Source organism: Pituophis catenifer, unplaced genomic scaffold (assembly GCF_029215685.1).
Source record: "Pituophis catenifer annectens isolate HBS135680 unplaced genomic scaffold, rPitCat1.0.hap2 SCAF_4, whole genome shotgun sequence".
In the NCBI taxonomy this organism is placed as follows: domain Eukaryota; kingdom Metazoa; phylum Chordata; class Lepidosauria; order Squamata; family Colubridae; genus Pituophis; species Pituophis catenifer.
The window spans coordinates 37,534,408-37,561,234 of NW_027256884.1; the positions used below are offsets into that span (position 1 = coordinate 37,534,408).

A 26,827-nucleotide genomic window follows, 5' to 3' on the forward strand; every position below is an offset into this window, starting at 1 on the left:
TCCAAATATGTATGTTAAGTTACTGCTGCTGGGCAAACCAAAATTTGCCTGAAACACTATAATAGCTGCCCATGCAAAAGGTTCTAATTGAATTCCTTTCTAATTGTTCTGAAGAATAAAATTATCTTTTAACATTTTTGCCAGCATGAAAGATATACATTGAACTTCTTTTTCTCTTCCTTTGCACTACAATTGAAATCCTTACCAAAATCCTTTCCAGTCCCACCTTATCCAAGAAAATGTGGTGGAATGTGGTACCTAGTGGCAAAAGGAAGAGGTCTTTCCAGGGGTGGGTTCTACTTACCTTTACTATTGGTTTGCAGTGGGACCGTGCGCATGCACTCTTTTTGCTCATGCAGACACACTTCTGCGCATGCGCAGAAGCGTTTTGGTGACATCGGGGTCAGTGGGCGGGGCCTCCCACTGGTTTTACTACCGGTTCTATAGAACCGGTGTGAACCGGGGGCAACCCACCACTGGGTCTTTCCCAAGGAACTAAGAGGCAAATCAGCCTGGAACTCTTGATATGCAGGAAGAGGTCCAGAGTAACTTTTCACAGGGTGTATCTAATAGTATCTAATAGTTATACAGATTGTGCTTTAGTTTGGCAAGATTCCTGTCTAAAGGAGAACAATAGTAAAGAAACTACTCTGAGCGAATCATTGTGTCGTTCTTGATTTCTTGCACCTGACCGAAGGTCTCAGAAAAGCACCTATTCACCATATCTACTCTTGTAGGAAAGATTTAAGAGTCACATTTTTCTAAAAGGAAAGTGACTTTGAATTTAAAAATGTAAGAAATGGGACTCTATTTATTCAGGCAAATAACCCTTCTCAAGCAAAGAGCGGAACTTCAGTCCTGTCAAATAAATAATTAATACATAATTCAAATATTCCTCCTGTACCTGTATATCCTCCTTTTACCATTTGGTAGATAATTTTAAAAAGTCAGTAATAGTAATAGTTAAGGCATCAGGCAAGAAACTGAGTTCTTGTTCCACCTTAAGCATGAAGCCATCTGAGTGATCTTAGACTAGTCATTTTCTTTCAACCTTAAGAAGGAGACAATGGCAAACCACTTTTGAATATCTCACCAAGAAAATTTCAGGGAATTTGTCCAAGCAGCCTCTGAAAATTATATACAAGTAGTCCTCGACTTACATTATTTAATTTAGTGACTGTTCAAACTTACAACGGCACTGAAAAAAAGTTACTTATGACAATTTTTCACACAACCATTGCAACATCCCCATGATCACATGATCAAAATCCAAACGCTTGGCAACTGACTCATACTTATGACAGTTTCAGTGTGACCACCTTTTGTAATCTTCCGACAAGCAAAGTCAATGGGGAAACAAGATTCATTTAACCACCATGTCACTAACTTAAAAACTGCTGCGATTCACTTAACAACTGCAAAATGGAGCAAAATTGACTTAACTTAGCAATGGAAATGGACTCAGTTGTGGTCCTACGTTGAGGACTACCTGTACAATTGAATGGGGGTAGATGGGTGGGAGATTATTAAGCCTTTTTTGGGCATAGACCTATCAATTGTTTTAGAGTTTGTATTGCTGAATGAATAGGATACTATCTGTTTATCCATCATGTATGACTTTCATTAGAGGAAAAAAAGAGAACAGAGAAATATATTTCAATATCTATTTTCTGTTTAACTCCCAATTTGTGTTTAAAATTTTATTTGCAGCTTTGCTTGGAATATTACCTCATCATAGTAGCTCCCCCCCCCTTCCTCTATTATTTAACAGAAAAGAAAGGAAATGCTTACAGCTTTAAATTATCTAGGCAATAAAATAACCAATGTGATTGCTTTTGCTATAACTGGATTGATAGGATTGGAATAAGAGCAAGACCAGGAGGATTCCATAAGGTGAAAAAAAAATAGCAACAGATTTTTAGGGACGGGAGCAGTGGTCAAAAAAAGAAATCCAGAGGTCAAAGAAAAGAAAGGAACATAATTAAGGGAAAACAATATGAAAGGGAAGAAGAGGTTGACCTTTTATTTTTTTAGATGTGGAAACTTGTCTTCAATCTCCAAATTTATAAGGTGTTGCAAAAATCAGGCCGCATTCAAAATATGCTTTATTAATTATTTGATCCAGTGAAAATCTTACTGTGTTTAGCAACATTCAGAGCTCATGTATCAAACAAATAAGGAAGTATTTAGAAGAAAATGGCAATCAATTGAAACATTTAATGTAATGCATGCAAAAAATTGTCTACGGGGCCAAACACTTGGTATACCTTCCATATTACTAAATCCTAGAAATGTTTGTTTTTACCTAATATATTTATATCTTGGTCTATAAGCAACTTATCATGATTTCTTATCTCTTATTTCCACATTGTAGATGCATTAACATACACCACACCATCCTAGGTCGCATCACAAATGGCAACATGTAGTATCTATATATAAATAGTATAATATGAAAAGTATATAAAAATATAAAAAATATCTATATATAAATAGTAACATTTAGTATTTAGTATATTAGACTATGTACCCAAAGGGAGGAACCCTGGAAACATATGCATTAAGAGCAAAGTAATCTGCACTAAATAAATAACTGAAATGTATAAATAACTAAAAGACAAGAGTCAAGCAAGGGAACTAATGAAATTTAATCTCAGTAGAACTAAGTTTGGATCCATTCTTAAGCATAGAAAAATAAGAATAGCAGAATATTAGGTAACCATTTTTATAGCCATAAGGTGGCACTGGTGGTATTTAATTGCTAATAGTAAAGTCCTTAAGACGCAGATATGAAAATGAAATTCCAAGAATCCCTGTTGATAGAGCCTGTGCCCTCAATTAGTTGGCTTCTATCAGTTTGTAGAAGGACTGTGGATGAAGGAGAGGTTTTGCCTGCACCTTCCTTCAAATGAATCTTAATCTGAAAACTTTTTTGATTTGCAGTATTGTTCTGCCATTCAATAGGATAAGATTCAGGTGCAAAAGATGGTAATTAGAAACATACTATTACTCTTTTTTAAGAGAGAGATCCTTAGGAACCAATGCCATTTTTAATTTTTTTATTTGCCTTTTCCTTTTTAAAAAGAAAGAAAGAAAGAAAAAGAAAAGAAAAAAAAAGAAAGAAAGAAAGAAAGAAAGAAAGAAAGAAAGAAAGAAAGAAAGAAAGAAAGATAGATAGATAGATTGCACAGTCAGGCCATAAAACGGGTATTCCAAAAAGCTCAGAACTTGTTTGACACCTGCAATTTGTTCAGTTTTTATTCCTCTAACCAAGAACTACAGTTCTCAAGAGGGCAGGATTCTTACATTATTCTAAACATTCAAAAAGACTTTCCTTTCTTTTTTATTTAACTATTTTTATTAGCAACAATCCTATGGTCCTATTTTACCGCCCCCTAATTTTGGGGGCCCTGTGATTGTTTGGCTCCAAAGCAACTTAGTTCTGATTAGGGAGTAGTTCTGAGGGAGCATTTTTAGTACAAACTTTAGAAATGAAGTTTTATTATATGTATTGTTCTTCAGCCATTTTTTTAAAACAAAAAAGACATTGATAAAATTTCTATCAATATTTCGCTTTCCTAAAAGAATTATTTCAAAGGCAGTGATGTCATCCTTACCCCCTTCAAGGAAAAATACCGCTGTACACTTTCTATCCACCCAAATTATGAGACTCACTTATTATTTATTCATAATGTTAGCTTTCTGTTCAAATGTGCCTAAGGTAGCATGTTTCTTTTTTAAAAAAATAACAGGGGCATTGAAAGTTAAATACAGATTGAATGAATTTGAAAATATGCAAGCAAAATTTAGGTAGGCTGCAGTCTCTCTTTACAAAAATTGCATGGATTTCAAGAATAAGAGTTATCTACTTGTAGGTTTTCAGCCAGTTCAGAAAAAATGTTTGAAATATTAAACAGCATGTCCGTTCAGGCACTTAAAACAGATTTTGGAAAGGACAGAAATGCCTTATAAATGAGGAGACAATAGTAGTTAGGAGAAATGAAAGTTGCAATGGACAGGCTAATGAGGTAAAAATGATGGTGCCAGGATTTCATTTTCTTCATTTTTAGTGATGGGATATTAATAAAGATTTTAAGCCTATTCTAGGACTTATACAAGAATTTTCAGGAGTCTCTCATATTGGAAAATTCAACTTTTTAAAGATACTCTTGGAAGTCCTTTCAGTAATCACAGAAAAAAATATTTTATTGATTTTTATTTTATTTTATGGTTTGGGGAATTCTGTTGTTTTTACTGTTTTGTGCATGATTCTTGTTATAATATGAGCAGCTGTGTAAGACATAAAAATAATAAATAATATAATAAAATAAAGGCAGAAGAAACATGTTGTCCTCCCCTTGCATGTATGAATGAATGTACTGTTACTTCTACACATAATGATAACCATAAAAGATGTTGGGTTTGCCATGAGTCTTTTTTAATTGTTTAAACAAATTACACTCATCTATACAAATATACACTATGTATATATACAAAATGCAGAATTGCATTTTGGGTAAATGCAATAAACACACGATATCTAAAGTAGCTTTTGCATCTATTATTTTTGATATCTCCTTCTCCTCCCCCTTCTTTTCCTTCTTCTTGTGCCTAGATCAAACTTTAAACTGCTGGAATAAAACCACCTTCTTGGCTTTGTAGTTAGCCAAAAATAAGTCATCATTGGGATGTGTTTCTGGTAATAGCTGACATGCCAGCAGATGGGCTGTACTCTGCATCTTTCCACATTCACACAGCATGTTGTTAGCTGCTAAGAGCCTCCCCTTCAGCATATTGGTTTTACACTTAGGCACTCCAACTCTCAACCTATTCAGGGTAATCCAAGTAGTATAAGGGAAATTGGATCCTTCAGCCAGATCCTCTTTAAATGCTATTCCTTGTTTGATGGTCTCCTTCCTCCTCCATCTTTCAGTATGTTTACTTACTTAAGAAAACATATTTATTTTGCCCAAGTAAAATGACCAAATATTATAGAAATACTAACAAATTTTTAATGCAATTGAAATGGTGTTCTATGGTCATGTATAACCAAAATAAAAATGTCTCAATATTAATAAAAAAAATTGTCCTATTCTGTATTGTAGCATAACATACAATCATCTTTTTTGATTTAGCAGTCATAAACTGGACCAAGTTGCGATTGTATTACAATAGTTCATAAAACTTAGTTGCGTATTAAAACACAAAGGAAGATGGTATCCCAAGGCACTTAGGGGTATGTTTTGTTTAACCTCTTGTAGTCGCCTAAGTTCCCTATAAGTAACCCACCCATAAGAAAACCTAAAGAATATTTGTAGCTCAGAGTTGAACTGTGGGGTCCAGATCAGTGGTAGGTTCCTCCTGGTTCGGCCGAGCCGGTAGCAGTGACGATATGACATCACTGAACCAGTTGTGGGCCCCCCCCGCTCCCTGCCCCCCGCGTTATTCTTACCTTTTATTTGGCCCCACCCCCCAATCTATTGCTGCCTCCTGAGTCCCACCTGATTGGCTAGAGGGGAAAAAACTGTTTAAACTTTTGCCGCAGGGCTTCAAAGGGCCGCCCTACAGCTGATCAGTGTTAAAAGAAAACAAATGAGTAGACCGGTGCCTGCAAAAATAAATGGGTAGATCGGTACAGCCTGGTAGACCAGTACCTCTGCTAAATCCTAAAGAATTGTCACATGACCATCAAGCCATGCCCACAAAATAAGCCACGCCCACAGAACCGGTAGTAAAAAAAATTAGAACCCACCCTTGGTCCAGATGCTCTCTGAGCTTGGTTGTGTGCTGGCAAACATTTCATTATCAAACTAGATAACTGGCTTCCCCATGCAACTACTCCAAGTATTAGTGGTGCTTGACTTTCTTATTTGATCAAAATTGGTTGAATGAATAACGACACATAAGCATTATTTTTGGGTGGTGATAGGGTAAATCACTTTAGTGTGAAGACTCTTTATCCTGCATATAGCCAATATGACCTTATACCCCCTCCAAACCTATTAATCTTTTTTTTCAGCAATCAGTCTTATTTTCCTAGCCCCGAAAATATGTTCAAGCGTTTTGCTCCTGGTATGTAATCAGTATGGTATCCCATGCAGAATGTTTCACAGCCAAGGTAAATAGACTTTCTTCCATGGTGGTTGTATGAGAAATGATATGCTCTTTGGTGACTCAGCTACAGCAGCTGTCACAAAACTGCCAGCCAGCTCACTTGTAGCTGCCATTTAGAAAAATGTTTACATGGCAGAGTTATTTTTATACAATGTTTTCCTCCGCTGTGAACTTTTAGAATGATGAGAGTTCACTATGGTCCAACTGCTCAGGCAGCAAACCTATTTAAGATGGCCTACAAAAAATCTTCTAGATTAAAGGAAAGCTTGTTCTATGATTAAACTATGATTTATTATGTAAATCTTAACCAAAACTGTGCCAAATGTTTGAAATTTAAACATACTTCAAAAGGTACGTAAGGAAGACATAACACAAAAATGAAAAAAGCATTATTTATTTTTCAAGTACAACTCAAAGTTGTATAGGTAAAAAAGCACAAGGAATCTTGTGTTATCCACAAGTATTGGCTATGCACATTTCAGTTCAACTTAAAAATGCATTCAGGTTTACAAATGTACAAACAGACACATAAAATGTAGTTTGAACAGAATGCTCTTAGATTCAGCCATTTTTGCTCCTAATGTTTTTACATTCATAGAGTCTTTTAACAAAGCTTTGTTTTTTTAAAAAAAATACTCTGCATTTTTAGCACAAGATGCTCCTTAAAATTAGGTTTGGGGCATAATACTGGAAAAAATTAAATCTAGCTTGGTAGATGAAAATCACTGTATTTTTAAAAAAAACTTAGCAAGTGTTTAAAAATTTAAACAGTAGATGGTAAAAAGCCAGAACAACAGTCCTAGTGCAGTAATGACCGCACATAAAGATTCACCAATCAGATCAGCAATTTCACACTACCATAATTGCGAGACAGACTTTAAGAGGAGCAAGTGATGAATGTATGATTAGACTTTAATGGTTTTTGTTGGGAGGAACAAAGAGAAAGAATAGGAACAAATGGCTTGTGAATTATGTTTCAGGCATGTTACAGAATTTACCATGATCGCATCTGAATAATTACAGTCACTTTATTTTGCTTAATTTCAATTTTCAGATGGGTAATGCACATTAGGCCAAGGATCCGAGCTTCTTCTCCCAATTGCAGGACTCCAAATTAGCCAAGGATTATACGGTTGTCCCAACTCTTCCGAATTGTTTACTGTGGGTGCAGTAACAGGGGAGGGTGGGGTGTTTTCACTCCCAAGGTCGATCCCTGGCAAATGGTGAGCTGGAGTGTTGAAAGGAAGGGAATTGTTCAAATTGCTTGACCAAATGGAACTGCTGAATGGAGTGGTAGTTGTAGACCACAGGCCACTTGGGTTGCCAAGGACAGACTGCATTATTTAAAAAAACAACAACACACAATATATTTATCATACATACCATCATAACTACCAGGTTAAAACATGTTATTTTTGGGGATTTTGATTTAAAGATGTCAATATATTGAATGTTAAGATACGGGACTCATTTGCTTACTCAACAGTTTGAACCACAGAATTGACTTGGAGAAGAAATGTAAAGGCTATTAGAAAAACACAAATTAAGTCTGAGTGTAGGAAATAAACTTGCCTTGGCTATCTTTGCTATAAGAAATTGGAAAGGAAAATGGTTCCAGGTATTCAAAATCCAGTTATTATAGTCTATCAGTAAAGTGGAGTTCCAGGATTTCTTATGGAGACTATTTCCTGACCTGGCCTGTCTCAAAGGACTGACATCGTTACTGAGTGCCTGACAGATTAATTCATGTTTTGCTAATAGCTTTTGCATTTCTTCTCTAGTTACCATAAGAAATATTATAACATACAATAGAAATGAAGGCTTTTTTTTTTTTTAAACCCTGCTATCAAACCAAGGTATACCTAGATACTTTTTAGTTCAAATATGCTATTGGTTAATGCAACTGTCCATAGAGGACATAGAACTGACATCAAAGATCAGATTCATACCCTGGAGTACTTCTGTATCACTAGACTGATAATCAAGATATTGCCCACTGATAGAGGTCAATATGGGTTGGCAGTAGCCAACAATCATTAATCCTGCTCAATAAACTTAATTACATAGCACTTCAAAATAGGTCAGGTTTCACATCAATCCCCCGTTGCTCATAATGACCCTTGCCCCTCTGGAAGTGAATCAAGAACTTCCCATGCTATTTAATTTCCAAACTATCATCTGACTCTGGATAAACATGATGTGTAAAGCCCACTAGAATTACTTATATCTACAGCTATATTCAATAATCTACATACAAGCAGATTCAAGCTCTCAAATATTTAGGTGAATTCTTGAGCAGACTCCACTGAATCTGTATTTTATCCAGTTTTTCCCTTTTTCAGTGGAGTGGAAAATAAAATCTCTATAACCTGAGAAAATCTAGACTACTCTTTTTACTAAAATCAAACATGAATATCACAAGCAGTGTTTGTCTTGGGGGAACAATGGTGAAGGTTTATTATTGTCTTTTCATTTTTTACTCTGTTATAACCCATCCAAGTCTTCAAATTGGGCAGGGTATAAAAACTGTAAGATAAATGCATACATAAATGAAATAATCCAAATTTACTTTGCCCAGTACTGTATGTAAAGAACAGCAAAACCTGAGGTTTCTCTTGAAAAACAATTCCACTATCCAAGTGTTGTGAAGCAGAGTTGCAACGTAAGAAAGATAGTCTATATGGATGCATAGTATTATAACTAGGTCTTACTTGCTAATATTCAGAATGAAGTTTCGAAGAATCTAATTTTGAACATTCAATTTGCACTTTATCAGACATGAATGACATGGCTTGTAATTGAAATATAAACAGGAGCTGTGTGCATATTGCACCCATCTAGGTGCATTAACCTTAGACCCAGATTTCCAGTGTCCAGTTACGTTATTCCTTTATTATCTAAGAACTTATTGTGTATTACTGTACAGTCAAAATTTAGTATTATTGAAAATAGAACAATTAAGTCCATGTCCTAGAATTGTCAAATAAATATGTCCCCAACAGTCCATGTTATTGAAGAAATCATCTTAAAACACTTCAAGACAGTGTTGTGAGAAACATGTACTTACTGAAGTTGTGTGAGTTGGGGATCCTGAACTTGTGGGCCAGGAAGGTACAAAATCTGTAGCTGAAGAATCCCAGATGGATGAGGGAACATTGCTAAACTCATTCCAGTTTCGCTGAGCATCCTGACCATAAACAGACTGTGACACCCCAAGCTTGCTGAAAACTTCTAAGAGAAGGCAAGAAAAGTAAGGCAGATGTAACTTCTATTTTAAATAAAAGGCCTTGATTTTGAATAAATTAACAAAACATTGGTATCCTGAAACAGAAGCCTTCACATCAAGGCTAAATCTAATTCAGATATTAGCTATATAAGTGTACTGCAGGTACTGTTTGAGAAGACCAAAATGTCTTTGCTATAATTTATAACAAAGACATTTTGGTCTTCTCAAACAGTATCTGCAGTACTTACTTACTTACTTACTTACTTACTTACTTACTTACTTACTTACTTATTTATTTATTTATTTATTTATTTATTTATTATCAATCATATTTGTATACCGCCCTACTCCCGAAGGACTCAGGGCGGTGAACAGCCAAAATAAAATACAGAGACATACAAAAGTTAAAAAACTATTAAAAACAGATTAAATAATTTAGGCTCAAAAAACAAATTAAAAACATCCAATTTATCTAAAAAAACATTTAAAAGCCAATTTAAAAGCCAATTTAAAAGGGAGAGTTAGGCCAGACCAGCCTGTTGGAATAAAAACGTTTTTAGGGCGCGGCGGAAGATGCGTACGTCTTGGATCCTCCGTATCTCCGGGGGGAGCTCGTTCCAGATGGCAGGTGCCCCCACAGAGAAGGCTCTCCCCCTGGGGGCCGCCAGTCGACATTGTTTGGCCGACGGCACCCTGAGGAGCCCCTCTCTATGAGAGCGAACTGGTCGGTGAGAGGCTACTGGTGGCAGAAGGCGGTCTCGTAAGTACCCTGGTCCTGAGCCATGGAGCGCTCTAAAGGTGGTAACCAAAACCTTGAAGCGCACCCGGAAGACCACTGGGAGCCAGTGCAGCTCGCGCAGGAGGGGGGGTCACATGGGAGCGCCACATTGCTCCCGTCACCACCCGCATGGCCGCATTCTGGACCAATTGGAGCCTCCGGGTGCTCCTCAAGGGGAGCCCCATGTAGAGAGCATTGCAATCATCCAGGCGTGAGGTGACAAGGGTGTGAGTGACCGTGTGTAACGAGTCCCGATCCAGAAAGGGACGCAACTGGCGAATCAGGCGAACCTGATAAAAAGTCCTCCTGGCCACGGCCGCCATATGCTCTTCTAAAGACAGCCGCGAGTCCAGGAGGACACCCAAGTTGCGAACCCCATCTGTGGGGGCCAACGACTTGCCCCCAATAGTCAGAGATGGCGCCAACTGACTATATCGGGACGTCGGAAACCACAGCCACTTGGTCTTGGATGGGTTGAGCCTGAGTCTGTTCCTCCCCATCCAGATCCGTACGGCCTCCAGGCACCGGGACATCACCTCGAGGGCATCATTGGGGTGGTCTGGGGTGGAGATGTACAGCTGGGTGTCATCAGCGTACTGATGGTACTTCACCCCAAAACCACGGATGATCTCACCCAGCGACTTCACATAAATGTTGAACAGAAGGGGCGAGAGGACTGATCCTTGCGGCACCCCACATACAAGGGGCCTCGGGGTCGACCTCTGCCCCCGTCAACACAGACTGCGACCGGTCGGAGAGAAAGGAGGAGAACCACTGTAAAACAGTGCCCCCCACCCCCAACCCTTCCAACCGGTGCAGCATGATACCATGGTCGATGGTATCAAAAGCCGCTGAGAGGTCTAATAGGACCAGGACAGAGGAGCAACCCCTGTCCCGAGCCCTCCAGAGATCATCAACCAATGCGACCAATGCCGTCTCTGTACTGTACCCGGGCCTGAAGCCTGACTGGAACGGATCTAGATAAGTCGATTCATCCAGGTACTGAGGCAGCTGTCGTGCAACCACACTCTCAACAACCTTCGCAACAAAGCGAAGGTTGGAGACAGGACGATAATTTGCTAACACAGCTGGGTCCAGGGAGGGCTTCTTGAGGAGGGGCCTCACCACCGCCTCTTTCAAGGCGGCGGGAAAGACACCCTCACTCAAAGAAGCTGCCATAGAGCAATTCAATATAAACATTCAGAATTTTGTTTTTTTATGATTGTTTTATAAATCAGTCTTTTGCTGATTTTTGTCTTAAGTTTATAGTTTCTCATTTGTTTTTTTGGCTTGGGGGAATATACTTTACTTATTAAATTATTGTTTTAAAAAATTTGTCCTAATTACTTCAATTTTGCTAAGTACCTTAGCAGAGAAGAAAATTATCCTGGATTTAAAATGATTCCCCCCAAACCAAAAAACAAATGAGAAACTATTTATAAACTTAAGACAAAAAAACTTGAATGCTTATCTTCTCACCCTACCAATCTATGCCAAGTCTAAATAAAGATAATCCTAGAATTTCTCTATAAGATGTGTACATGTCTCACATTTGTGTATGCATACACCTCTGAAGTCATGCTGCAATAAAGGGAAGGGCCAGGCTAATAAAAGGTAAATAGATTGATTATAAAAGAGATAGATTGGTTATAAAATGTATACGGTATTCCTTGTTTAGTGACTGCCTCATTTAGCGATTATTCAGTTATGAAAGGGATGAAAAAGTAACTTTGTAATCAATACTTGCATTATGACCTTCACAGGTCCATAAAGCAAAGGAAAGCTGAAGTGAGACAGTCCTGGCTTCACTTACCAACTGTTTTTTAAACAATTGAGTTGCCACTCCTAATTTTGGTCTTTAAAGGACTATCTGTGTATCATTATTAAATAAACTTGTTTCCTAACTAACATTTGTCTCATACACAGGAACACACAAAGGCAAAAACCTGCATATTCTGTTCTCTCCTCCCAGCAAAAATAGCCATATGGAATATAAGTGAAAAATCTTAATACTTCCATTAGAATATAAATGCAAAACTTAAAAACATCAGTATTTAATATATGTAATATTAGTCAGAATAATTAACGACTGTTTGAAGCAGTGCATAAGTATATTAGTTGATTTTTGGATTTTTAATTCTACCTTTATTATTTTTACAAATAATTCAAGGCAGAAAACATACCTAATACACCTTCCTGCTCCTATTTTTCTGACAACTCCTCCTCTGTTAGGTGAGTTGGGCTGAGAGAGTGACTCAGCTGGTTTTCATGCAGGACTAGAACTCACTGTCTCCTGGTTTCTAGTTTACTGATGTATTTTCTGAGATATGTTCAACTCATATCACTTACCTCCAGTTAAATTAAAAGAGTTTCCAAATGCTGAGAAAGAGTTCAAAGGTGTAAAATCTGGGCTGCTAGGATTGCTAAGAGGACTCCACAAACCAGAACTAAGAGAAAAGAGGGGCATTTTTGTTAGGAAAAATCATTTCTGTAAGATAACCCCCAAAATACAATTAAACATTATATGGACTATCAATTTCAGCAACTCAAAATCATATTTAGTGAAAATACTATTTTTTATTCCTGCTCTGAGTTATTGATATGTATATGCCATGAGAACTGCACTTAAAAAAAAAATAGATAATTTACAAAATCATTATATAACTGAATTAAGTCACTTTTGGTTTACCCATAAAAGTCAGAAAGGCATTATCATTCAATATCATGTTGGATTTTTGAACCACTGTGTTCTAATAAAAACCTGTAGACATGCATTGCTATGATATTTGCTTGCCCTTCAGATTCAGAAAATTTAAACAAGGCAAGTTTTTAAACATAGAAAAACAGAGATGTAAGCTTCTGAAACATATCCTAATAGGTTTAGAATTTTTTCTGTTTCAAAAAGATTACCTGTCAGAGCCATCGCTGTCCACAGTGTGTGAAATGCTCATACAGCCAGAAGGCTCAGCTTTAACTGGCGAAGACTTTGCTAGGCCACTGCCACCTGGAAGTTTTAATTAGCAAATAAGATGATATTGGAATTGCAGGCTAGCACAAAAATTGCTTTTCCAAGTTTCTGTGTTACCTGGGCTTTTATCATAACCAGCAGCTACAGCAGCAAAAGTAGGATTTCCATTCCTCCCGGGAAGAGAAGCTGCCTTTGTCACCTTATGCTTGGCACCACTAAGTAGTTTACTTTTCGAGTCTCTACAAAAGGTGGAAAGACATATATTATTCCTTACAATGTACTAATATTGGAATTTGTGGTGACAATTTATATCCTGAGCAGAGAGCAAAACAATGTGAACTGTTAGTATGATTATAAAAGCTAACTATTACAAGTATAGGCAGTCCTTGTTTATTGACAGGAATTGGGAACTCTGTTGCTAAGTGACATGGGTGTTAAGGTGCAGTATCATATACAAAAGCAGTTTTGATACTCCTAGTATATGGTATTCTCGTTCAAATCCACTCCTTTCATATTTGTTTTTAATTAACTGTTTAATTAACACTTGTCAAATTTAGAAATCTGACTTGATTGTTAAGAATGCAAATATATCACAATCTTCTATAGAAACATTTATCTTAAGGAAATATCTGAATAAATTGCTTCGTACATTTGGAAGAGAAGACAAGTTTTCAGAACTTTCAGCCACAAAGAAAAGGCATACACTAAAATACATTTGATACAGTAAGGGTACAAAACTCTTGTGTTTAGTTTTTATCTGAACATACTTGCAGTTGTTCACAATGCTGCTATAACTATTCCGTGTGGCATAGGCCAATGACGCAGGTGGTGGAGATGGAGAGGCAGATGTTGGTGAGGTCTGTCTTTGCTTCAGAAAAGCATCTGCACTAATTGTTTGCAAAGACAACTTATAAAGGTTGTCAGAAGCTGGAACAAGAACACAATTGTTAAAGTCCCTCATATTCATTTTCCTAAAAAACATTTAGTAGAGCACCAAACTGAATGTCCTTTAAGCCAGATACTATATGCTACTTAAAGCTGCATGCTATTCAAGACAAACTAGGGAGGGTGGTGAAACCCAGGACTTCTAATTTGCAAAAATAGTTTCAAAATCTCACCCACCTCCCCTCTATTTTTATAATAGTTTTTCCTAGGATAGTTCAGGGTGGTGGTGGTTAAAAATAATTCTTTCAATGTAACTTAGTTTCAATGTATCTTAAAGGACTGTGTGAACACCCTTTTACATTCATTTTAAAGAAAAATCTCTGAATATTGAGATATCAAATGCTAAGTTATTGTGTTGTGGTATTTTAAAAGTTTGGACATTTTCCCTATTCAGTGAAAAATACTATTTTTGGTCTTGAACTGTACAAAAGAAATTCCAATTATTTCTTCCACTAACAAAAGAATGAAAGTCTGATATATATGAGCTTCAGAAATTCTGTCAAGCTCTCACTGCAGAAGAATTTACTAAAGAGACATGGCAAGGTTTGAAAAATAGTATTTCTCGTGTAAGTAACCTTTTGAGTTAAATTAGAGAACCCTGTGACTCCTTGGATGATGGTTTCAGAGAAAAGCAGTGCGAGTGGGAACAACTTCCAACTTCCTGCTGGCTTCTCCGTTGTCTTTCCTTGCAGGAAGCTGTCAGGAAGCATTGGAAATCACAATCATGTGACCATGGAGATACTGCAATGGTCACAACCTTGCAAATAAAATTAGACTAAGTATTGTGGAAATTCAAATTCCGCTGAAGTAATGAATTCCAGTTTTTTATACATTCTTTAAGTTAGTGGATTTTAGGCACCTTGATTCAAAAAACTGTAGCAGTATAATGCACAGGTTAACTTGAGGGTACAAACAGATAAGCACAATGAGAATTTTAGCAGTATGTAGATAACCTTCAGAATAGATAGGTTTTACTTCACTTTCCCTTTATTGTTTTGTTGAAAAAAAATTATTTGAAAAAAAAATTAGGCTGTGTCATCATAAAGTTGAACTGACACATGGTAGAGATGTATGAAATGGAAAATATCCTTTTTTTCTCAAACCTGAAACAAAATGTAGTGTTTTGGAAAGTTTTGCTGAATTTTTATAGATTGGTTACAGTCTCGCAGAAATGAAACTTGAAACATTTGGTTGTTCTCTGCTTTGAATGAAACAAAATCCAGAGGAATTCTATAGTGATTTTACAAGGGGAGGAGGTTAAGGCTGGGGAGATACCTCCTCCTCTTACACATGGGCTGTGTGCTGACCCAGCCAGCCTCCGGACTTCCCAGCACCTCCCCTCTCTCCTCAACTATCATCACAGATGGCCCCCCTGCAGGATATTAAAAGAAACCGTCAGGATTCTTTTTGGTCTAATTTTTAATCCATCCAACCCATTGAGAAGAATCCTATTTTCATTTATACCAGAAACAAAACAGCCCTTTTTTATGCAGGTCAAATCTAAAATATAGCACATATGTTTCAATTTGCACATAGGGCTGTTAAAACAAGCTGTTCTGGGTACAAAATGTTTGCATATCCATGACTTGGCGGATACTTACAGCTGCCGTCTTTGTGAATTGGTACTGAATCCCACTCTGGTGGTGGTGAATCTTTTTCTCCTTCTGAACTGCTGGTATTGCCTAATTCTTGACCAGAGCCACTAGAGAAAAACTTTGCTAATGATGATGGCCTGCTATCCATCATTTTCATGCTTGTACCTACAGCGAAATAATAATAAAAAAGCTATAAGCTAAGATAGAAACTTCTTTAGCCTCACATGTAAGATCAATAAAGAGTAAAAGAGAACTGAAGTCCATTTCAAATTATTTCAAAAAATTCTTATTTTAGCAGTGTTAAACCATACCTTTCATTTTCTGGAAGTTTCTTGATTTGAGTCCATTCGTGCATGTATGCGGAGCAGATAGCTTTGATGAAAAGTTTTTGTGCTGTTTACTTTCAAGTGATGAACAAGATGCCTCGAAGGAACTAAAGCAAAAGTACACAAAAGTACACAAAAAAAAAAAATCTTTGTAGTAGACTGGTGAAAAAAATCTTACATTCCTAAAATGCAGAACAGATTATCAATTTCTCTGATCTTCATCAATATGATATTCTTAGATTTAATTGTTGTAACAGCAGAAAAATGTCTGATTACATTCTATTTGCAGAAAGACTTCTGTTGGGCAAAATACTCCATTAATTATAATTCCCCTTTTCTCAGTTTATATTAGAACCATGTTTCACATTTTCCAGAGCCCCGTTAGCACAGAAGACATCACATCAACAATCACTGATTTATTTCTATAAATCATATAACAACTGAGACCAAAGACCACATCATTTTCCATATGTTAAGAATGTAAAACTATTTGGATTATATTATGATTGTATGTAGTTACCTTGGCTTTAAATCTGTTGGAGCATCTTTCTTGCTCATTGATAATTTTTTGCTTTTCTGCTTTACATGTATTTCATTTTCCTGTTTCTCTGGTATTAACTGTTTTCCCTTTTGTTTTTCTGGCTCCTGAAAGTAGAAATGGCATGACTGAAATCTTTAAATATATTCAAGTTGTGAATAAGGTTCTAGAAAGCAGTATTTTCAATACTGAGCAAAAATCAAGAACACGGGAGGTATGTGGGCATAACCTCAGACTGACAGAAGGAAAGTTTAAAAATAATACTTAGAAAGTATTATTTCACAAAAAGGAGTAGTGGAAGATTGGAACCAATTTCCAATGGAAGTAGTGAGTCAATCATTAGTAACTGAGTTTAAACATGCTTGGGATAAACATGTCTATCATCTGACAAAAATGAAAAATAAAAGAAAAATTAAGAAAATATAAAAATATTTAAAAACAATAAATTAATTAAAAAGGAAACAAAAAACAATCTCAAAGGGCAGACTTGATGGACTACTACCACGTTTCCCTGAAAATAAGACCTGGTCTTATATTTTTGGGGAGCTCCAAAATAAACACTAAGTTTTCAGGGAAACACCATTTCAGGGTGATAAGCCTGACTAGGAACCCCATGCCCTGGCATGCGCATAAGAGACGGCAAGTGTGCGGGGATTGATGGTATCCAGCAGTAGCTGCAGACAGCCAGTCCCTTGGTCGGTACACTCTGGGACTGTGCAGCCCACAGGTGAGTTTATTCCCTGTCCAAGCAGCAGACGGGAGGCAGAGGCACTGGAGAAGGCAGGTGATCTGGACACACCGTATGGGCTGCAGGTAAGCTAAGAGTCGGTGGGCCGGAGCAGTTGCGGGGGGCTTGTCTTCATGCAGTGGCACTGGTAGCAGAGGGAGGCAGAAGTGCAGGACAGAAGCCAGGTGATCTCAATGCATTGCACAGGCTGTAGGCACGCTGAGAGACGCAAAGACAAGCCTCCCACAGCCAGCCGCCAGCTCCAGCCCACCGACTCTTGGCTTTTCCATGGCGCGTCCAGATCACATGCTTCCCCCTGCCTGCTGCTTGGCCAGGGAATCAACTCACCTGTGCTGTGCGGGCTGTGGCTGCTGTTGGACACTGTCGGCCTGTGCACTTGCCACCTCCTGTCTGGCCATGCCCACCCCCCTTCACTGGGGCTTATTTTTGGGGTAGGGCTTACATTAGGCAATGCTTTTAAAAACCAGGCTAGGGCTTATTTTGGGGGAAAATAGCTCTTTTTCTGCCATCAGTTTTCTATGGTTATGTTTCTAAATCAAAAACAAAATAAAATTTTAATTGGATTTCATATTTTTTAAAGGAAATAATAATTTTATTAAACATCATTTTTTTTCTCCAAGCAGTCTCACAAAAATGACCATATACTTATTAAACATTATGCATTAATCTTACATGACTTCATTCTCTTCTTATCTAAGAAGTTGGATTAATATAATTCTACCCTCCAGAAATAGCCCTTTAATCATATAATCTAGTTTTTCATTCTAAAATTAGCATTTAGAAATTTGAAACCTGCTTATATCTGTTTTCTGAGTATTCTTCCTAAAAGCTATATCAAACTTTAAAGAGCACTTGGACAGATCTTTAACTAAATAATCACTTTTCCATAATGCTATGCCTTATAGCTATGGATGGTTTGTCCAAAGAACGTTTTGTATTTCTCTAAAACTCTGGATGTTGCCTGCATTGTCAATTGGCCCTAATGGCACTCCTTAGCAGTGGTAAGTCTATTTTTCCTTCCAAATTGATAGTTTTGTGAATTAATTGTGAATTAGGGCACAGGAAGGAACTTTGCTAAAGGTTCAGCACAAGATTGCCTCATATTTTAACACTATAAAATACAGCAACAACAGATGGAAGAGGACCGCCATATCAAATAATATATCTGCTTATAAAACTTAAAAACTGTAGTGATGTTGATAATTAAAAAAAAATCTATTGAAGGCATTGAATAGACAAGATTCCAGTTTTTAAAATGCTATCCAAGCTATTCCTATTAAAATTCTGTACCTCTTTCAGAACAGCTTCTGTATCTGGATTTGAAGTTTCTGTTGTGGTTGAAGAACTGTCATCATCTGCTAGAGCATCTCTTAATTCATCCTCTTGTTGCCTACCCTTTCCCCTGTGTTCCTTTTCTTCACGCTTCTTTGGGGGCTTAGATTTTCGCTGAAATTGTTTTCCTTTCCCTAGGATGATAAAAGTAGTTACATTGTTTCAAAATTTATTAAACCTCACAGATCAACATTGTTTATAAAACATTAAGCGAACAGATATCAAACTAAAATAGTAAAAGAGAAAATCATAGCTAGATGCTTTCTGACATGACACATTCTGATATAAACTAGTTTCTGCTTTGGACTGTTCTTATAGTGGCCATGACAAAGCAGTATTTTGCTGTATTCTTCTACATTTCTAAGGAATTATAACTAATAGGAAAAATGTATTCTCTTCTATGGTAATTTAGTTTGATGGTTGAAGTGGTTTAAAAAAATGATAATATTAATTCAGAATGCCATACATGATACAGTAGATAACTCAGCAGTACAGTACATATGATGATGATTCAGTGATGCCCTCCCTGCAGAACCAGATTTGGTTCTGGAAGTGAAAGTTGCTATACCTCTCTTCCAGATCCCAAAGCATTAATCCTAGGAAAACAACCTCTTTTGTAAGGGATAGAGAGAATTCTGTATAAATGTACATTAAAAAGGCCTATTCCACAGGCTGTTATATAGGTAAGAAATTCTTCTCTACTCCTGTACATCTTTGTTCGTCTCAATCCAGGATATATTTCTTGAAATTTTATAAGGTCCTGAGACCCTAGTATTATCAATGGGGAAAAAACACTGAGAATCCATAATAGGTCAAGTGTGAGCCTATATTTCCCCTTCCCACACACAATGAGTCAAACTTGTTGACAAGAATTAACTGAGCTAGAGATAGAATTTTGCCTGTATTTCAATCAGTAATTCATTTTTTAAAATAATTTTTATTAATATATTCTATACACCAATACACCAATAAAATATACAATCCTGCCACCATGGTATAATGTGATTACATTGTCCATAAATATAAAGTCATTCCTTTATACATACATATTTGTCATCATATATATACATCATCATATATCTATTCTATCCCACCTTTTCTGGACCCAATCGTGCCATAGTTTCCAACTGTTATAAAATTCTGAATCTTTTTTACCATTGATCAATCTAGTTAATCTATCTGATTCCGCACACTCATTAATTTTATATATTATTTTCAAATCCATTGGTAAATATTGATTTTTCCAATATACGCTAATCTTGCTGCAGTAATAATGTGAATCAACAAGAACCATATATCTGATTTAACATTCAAAGGTTTTGCCCCCAATAGGAAAATCTCGGGCCTTAATTCCAAATTAATCTGTGTAATTTCCAAAATCCATTGCCGTATTTTTTTCCAATATTTAACCGCCTGCGGGCAGGCCCACCATTGGTGAAAATAAGTTCCATTACTGTAACCGCACTTCCAACAGTAGGCAGATGTCCCAGGAAACATTTTAGCTAGTCTCGCAGGGGGGAGATGCCACTGGTAGACCATTTTATATATGTTTTCTTTGTATGAAGAAGCCATGGTTAATTTCATATTTTTCAACCAAATCTGTTCCCATTGCTGGAAGCCCCCACGCTATCAAACAATCCTTCACTACATCCTGTCCTATCTGCAGAGACAATAAATATGCATAACATTTAGATAGTATCCCTTTCCCTCCTTCTAATAAGATCTTATCCAATTCTTGTCTTTTACGGTAGATTCCTTCACTATGTAAAACTTTTTTATACCTGGAGTGCACTTGAGAATAAGACCACCAGTCTATCTTATATCCTTGAAGAGTTAATAATTCTCGTGACTTCGAATTACCCTGAACATCCAAAAAAACTTCATATATCAAGGTTTTCTCCCCTTTATACAATGTCGGGTAGATCTGAGCTTCCTGCGCTGAAATCCAACATGGAACTTTTGAATATACTCTTCTTCTAACCTTTTCCCAAGTGTACCCAAGCGTCCTACGTAAATAGTGATCATCAAAATGTCTAGGGCGGCTGGATGCTCCCAGCCATAGAAAATAGTGCCAGCCATGTTGAAGACCGGCTCCTTCAAATGTCAAGTCATCTCTTTTGTAGGATCATCCATTCTTTCACCCAAATCAAGTTCACTGCTTGGTGATAGAGCTCCCAATTTGGGAGTCCAAATCCTCCTCTATTTTTGGGTTCTTGTAACATTTTAAGTCTAATCTGCGGCCTCTTTCCCTGCCAGATAAATTTAGATATACTCCTATCCAAATTTGTAAAAAACTCTTTATTCAACCTTACCGGGGCTGTTTGGAATAGAAATAACCATTTGGGGAACCAGCACATCTTAATAGTTGCCACCCTTCCCAAAATTGATAGGTGGAGATTTTTCCATCTTTCTAGATCTCTGAGCATCTGATAATTCATTTTTGAGTCTCTAATGCATAATCACATTCCAGTGTCAAGCATGCATGTGAGCATTGGTCTTAAGAGATTGGCTTGGATTGCCCTCATTTTTTTTTCATCTTTACAATTACACATATGTATATGATAAAGTATGAGACTCAGCACTTTGCTGCAAAAAGAACGATTGTTAACGGGAACGTTAATTTCCATGGTGGTTGGCAAATTAAATTATTGCAGTGGAGATTTTTATGCAGAAAATGAAATAGTTTTATATTGCCTTTTTGTAAATTGGAGGCTAGAAAGAGATTTGCTGCTTATAGTGGCCTAACTTTGCTCAAATCCAATTGCTATTGATTTTCTATTTATGAAGGACTTTATTGTTTTGTGAATAAGATAACAACTGTTCATTATTTCTATGATACTCTTTCAAGGATAACACTTTTTAAGTCAAGTCTATATAACATGGTGCCTGCTAAGCAGTTTTGTGCAATCAACTGCATTTAAAAAAAATAAAATAACAATTTTGCTAGATCAGCATTTGCCTGCTTCTAAATTAGGAGATGATACGAACTGATGGAAAGTTCTTTGATCTGATAGATCTGATCTATCAAAATATGGTAAGCAATCATGGAACCATCAGTAAAGAGTCTAACCAAACTGGAAGCCTGGATAATGACATAGTGGTCAACAGATTTGCAAGAAATCAGTCCAAATAACAATACCAAAGAAAGAAGGCTTTCAGGGGATGAATGGTGGACTGAAGATGTGTCTATGAAAGTGGAGCTGCCGACTATGAGGAAAAAAGAACTGGTACGTAGACTGGCCCCTTGGAAGCTCTTTCAATAAGGAGAGGATTAAAGGTTGCCTACATGTGCCCTAGAACGTTGCTCCTTGTGAGAAAAGACTGCAACACAATAGTCTCACGCAGGTCTGACTTCTTGGAGATGAAGGGAACAGCCATCATGTTCACAATTGCAGCCTTTTAAAGGATATTAAGTTTGCTAACTTCACTTTCTAATCACTTTTGGAAATTGTTATTACTTACTTTTCAGCTAGTAGAGAACATCAGAATAACAACAGAATGAAGTTGTTATTTCTGACAATTCTTTGTGGACTTTCTGCTGACACCTGGACTGAAAGCATGATGTTTTATAGATTTGCTATGGATAAGAGATAGGATATGGGATGAAGATATAGCTGTTTGTAAACTTATAGGAGGCGAAGAGTCATTAATTTGTTTATATTTGTTGTGATGAATGTTGAGAGTCACTTTTTTACATATTTCTTTTCTCCTTATTGTATTCATACTTGTTTTTTTTCTTTCTTGCACTTTTACCCTATCTTTTCTTTAAGTTTAGTTTCTATTAGATTTCACGATTATAGAGCTGACAGAATTGCAGAAACATCTGGAAAAAGGGAAAGGGTATATGTTTTATATTAACAACCGATGGTGTAAAAATGTCATTACACCAACAAAGTTTGTGATATGGACCTAGAGATACTATTCATTAACTGCAAACTCTTTTATGCCCCATGAGAGTTCTCCTCATTTATACTGGCTGGGGTATAGCTTGCATAAACAATGCATTGCAAACCTTAACTGACCAAATCCTTTGGGCTGAACAGAGATAGCCAGACTCCCTACTCATCATTTTAGGAGATTTTAACAGTGCTAACCTAAGCCAGGAGCTATCAAGATACACTCAGCATGTCAGCTGTCTCACTAGAGGCAAGAATATTTTATACCACTGCTACCTAACATTAAAAGATGCTTATTGCTCTCTATCAAGAGCAGTTGGGAACACTCTGATCATTGTAGGATTCACCTTGTATACATATTTATAGACAAAGACTTAAAACCATAAAATTGATAGTTAAAACAGTGAAGTCGTTGACCAATGAGGCAAAGTTAAAGCTACAGGCTTGCCTTGACTGCACAGACTGTTTTTCGAAGCTGTCTCAGCAGACCTGGATGAAATCACTGATACTTTGACATCATACATTAGTTTTTATGAAGAGTTATATGTGCAGACCAAAATGTATGCATAGATAGTAACAATAAATCTTGATTCACAGCGACATTGTACCAAAGAGGAAGCCTACAGGAAAGGAGATACAATGCTGTACAATTAGGCCAGGAATATATTAACAGGGGAGATCAGGGCAGCAAAGAAAAGGTACTCTGAAAAACTGAGGAATCAGCTCTCAGCAAGTGAACCAGCAAATGTGTGACGCCATCACTTTGGGCCCCCCATCTCTGGTTATCCTAGAAAAAGAGATGTGAGGTCTATTTCACAGACAAAAGACTGGAAAAGCAACAGGTCCAGAGGAAATAACTCTTCCTATAGTGATTTGGGTGCTTGGCAATTAGTCCCACAGTCATGTGTTCACCATTTGTGATCCTTCCTACTGGATTCCCAAAAGCAAAGTCAATAGGGAAACCAGCAGGAAAGACAGCAATTTAGTCTGGCAAGTTTCCGGCACCTTGACAGCAGCCCCCACAGCCCCATCATGCTGGCCACACAAACACACCCTTGTCTCCCACTTGGTGACAGACACCCTTGGTTAAAGCACCATGCTGGCCACTGCATACCCTCCCCCTTCCTGGCAGCAGCCACTTGCCTATTCACCAGCCTATTTGTGAACTGGTTGGGACTTGCAGCTTCTTGCTAGCTTTGCTACTCTGGATATTGAAAACCAGCAGGAAGGGTGGCAAATGATGAAGTGGTTGCAATGAGGTTCTTGCTTAATGACAGCAATGGGGACTGCTGGAATTGCCATTGCCAAGCAGTATGATCATGTGATATTCTGCTTTATAACTGTATTGCTTAGCAATGGAATTTCCATTCCCAATTACCATCATTACCCAAGGACTGCTTTATATATATAAATTATTTCATGGAAGTTAGCCCTAACATTAAATTTTAAAATAGATTGGGCTTTCCATTATAATACTTTTTATTTACATTGTCAGGGGAGAATGTAGGTATTCTAAAGAGTGAAATCATAGCACACAAGATTCTTTTTCTAAATCAGTCCACTTTTCTCCTTTATATTTGTAACATTGGAAGATAAATGCTTCTGAACCTGGTCTTTATACCTTGGTAGCTCTATAAACTGCATGTAGTTAACAGCTATTCTGCGCTGCCTTAACACTGTCCTGCATTACTCTGCCCTGCATGTTTACCATTAAAAGTTTGGAATGTAGTAAAGGAAACAAGTCAGTTATAATTCTAATTGCTCTGCTATTTAGCAGTTGCCTGCAAACTTGTGGTTTTCTTCAGAGATCAGTGTATTTATCTTAAACTCAGGATTTATCTTTAATTAAATGCATTCCCCTTCTTAGTTTAAGTGTTGTGAACAAAACTTAACTGGCAAACTCTTGTGGCTAGCACAATGTTGATCTTCTAATTGGCTCTTCTTGGGACCTCTCCTCTGGAAATCTGCTCCAGGGACATTGATCCTTCCACCCAGGGGTGGGTTCTACTTACCTTTACTACCAGTTCGCAACGGGGCCATGCGCTGCGAATGCGCAGAAGCATTTTCATGAAGTCAGGGTCAGTGGGCGGGGCCTCCCGCCGGTTTTACTACCGGTTCTATAGAACTGGTGCGAACCGGGGGCAACCCACCACTGCTTCCACCCAAAAATGGGCCCAGAGGTATTCAATTTATTTTTTGGTCCTAAAACTTCTAAAAACTGACTTGATCTGCCAGCTGTCTTTGTGCTATTTTGCTTTCTAGTTACAATTCTCCTCAGCCCATTTGAACTTCTGTGAAAAATCTCTCTGTGTATTAAAACCTTATTTAATTCACTCGCAGCTACTTTTGCAAACTGAGTGTATTAGTTCCAGAGTTAGCTTAATGTACATATTAGGGAGAGACCTGCTCCATTTTGCCACATATATTATTTACCTACAAATGGGACTTTCCCACCTTAAGTCCCTCAAATGCAAAAATAGAACTAATCAGTTCATATGGCTGATAAGTGAACTTTACTTAAGATGCACGACCTACAATCACCCATTTTTATTCTTTGTTCCAGAGGGATTTCAGACTAAAGCAATAGATGCACAACCCTGGAACAGTTATCTAGCAGAAATATCTTGCTTTTGCCCTAAAATCCCACTCAAAGTGAAAAATCAGGTCATGGAGCTGGAGCTAGTCACTGAGTCATCGAAGTGACTACAGAGATGTTTGGCTACCAGAATATGTGGATTGGTGGGTAAATGACCGGGGAGATTGTGATATGAAACAGAAGTTGGACTTTAAAAGAAGCAGAACAGGAAGAGTATTTGCACCTTTGAACTTTGGTAATTCAAATCAATCCAGAACTCTCACTAAAGGCACAAATGATTAGGCTCAAATTCTTGTACTTTGGACAGATTATATACAAAGACACAATTCTCTAGAAAAGGTTCTAATGCAGGAGGAAGGGAAGGAAAGAGGATGTCCAGCAGCAAGATGAATGGACTCAGCTAAGGTGGTGATGGGTATAACGTTGGGACGGGAAAAAACAGGATAGGAATAGATTTATCATGGAGGAGAAACTTAAGCTATGTGGTCACTAGGAGTCGAAAAAAACATCATGGCATAAAATTAATAAAATACAGTATTTAGCAATAATTTTAACATAAATATTACTTTCATGTTATGGTCGGGATTCCTTGTTGGTATAATTTTAAGAGTAAAATTTTTATTGGTTTTAGTTAAGTTAAAGCAACCTTGCGGTTTCAGGATATAGTTAACCTGAAAATTAAAATTTAGATGAGATTTATTTATTTATAAAATTTATATAGCCACCTATCTTATGTATGTGACTGGATGGCACACAAAATTATTCAAATCAAACAATTAAAAACTGTAAAATTATAAAAATTGAAATATAAGGAAGTGCATTCAAATCCCACATACGATATAACCATGTTTCAGATTCCTTATTTCCATGGTATCCCTTCCTGACATAGTGTTTATGACTAAATTATTTTATTCACATTTACATAACGTTATAGGTAAAGATTTGGCTTCCTTGCATTCTATTAGATTTCTCAGGCTGGGGAAAAATGCCCGTCTTTGAGACTAACAAAAAAAGACTTACGGGTAATGTATTTTGATGGATAACAATAGTTTCAAAACCTTGTACAGTGTTGACCTTTTGATCTGTAGTGTATCCAAAAATCATGGAGTGTGTGTGTGTGTGAATACAAGCAAGCATTTGTGTATGTTCACATTTTTTAAAGCTTGAAAATCTAAAGTTTGTTTTGGTTCCCAGGATTCTTCTGCACAGAGACACACGCGCACATATTAAAATGCTAGACCAGCTGCCAAATTCTTCTTTATCTCTAAAAACAATTCTGGCCCATTTCCAAAATATGCAACAGTGGTTTTCTTGCTTCCCCCTCCCCTCCCCAATTATGGAAGGAATATAAGCAGCTAGAATTTTAAGTTATTGCCTCTTCTGTCATCTCCCTTATCTAACAATACTCCTCCAAATCACCAATCTCTTGATAAACTCAGAAATACAGGTAGGTCTTGATTTTCAACAATTTGAAGTTACAGGCACTGAAAAAGTGACTTAGGGCCATTTTTCACACTTATGACCCCTGCAGCATCCCCATGGTCATGTGATCAAAATTCAGATGCTTGGCAACCGGTTAATACTTATGATGGTCTGGGGTCATGTGATCATCTTTTGTGAAGCAGTCAATGGGGAAGCCAGATTCACTTAACAACTGTTTTACTAACTTCACAACTACAGTGATTCACTTAATAAGTGTGGCAAGAAAGGTCGTAAAATGGGACAAAACTTACTTAATAAATGTTTTGTTTAGTAACATAAATTT

General features: G+C 37.1%; 1 protein-coding gene across 1 annotated transcript in view; it reads right to left on the bottom strand.

Moving 5' to 3' along the window:
- Positions 1-6,492: 6,492 nt before the first annotated feature.
- Positions 6,493-26,827, bottom strand: part of TMEM131 (transmembrane protein 131) — a 93,219-nt gene continuing 72,884 nt past the window's right edge. The window contains exons 32-41 of the mRNA XM_070943372.1: positions 18,529-18,704; positions 16,473-16,597; positions 15,938-16,059; positions 15,633-15,791; positions 13,854-14,013; positions 13,204-13,325; positions 13,029-13,122; positions 12,468-12,565; positions 9,182-9,345; positions 6,493-7,448 (exon numbers count right to left, since the gene is read on the bottom strand). Of these exons, the coding sequence (XP_070799473.1) occupies positions 7,158-7,448; positions 9,182-9,345; positions 12,468-12,565; positions 13,029-13,122; positions 13,204-13,325; positions 13,854-14,013; positions 15,633-15,791; positions 15,938-16,059; positions 16,473-16,597; positions 18,529-18,704 (1,511 nt within the window). The 3' untranslated portion in view covers positions 6,493-7,157. The remainder of the gene's footprint in view (positions 7,449-9,181; positions 9,346-12,467; positions 12,566-13,028; positions 13,123-13,203; positions 13,326-13,853; positions 14,014-15,632; positions 15,792-15,937; positions 16,060-16,472; positions 16,598-18,528; positions 18,705-26,827) is intronic.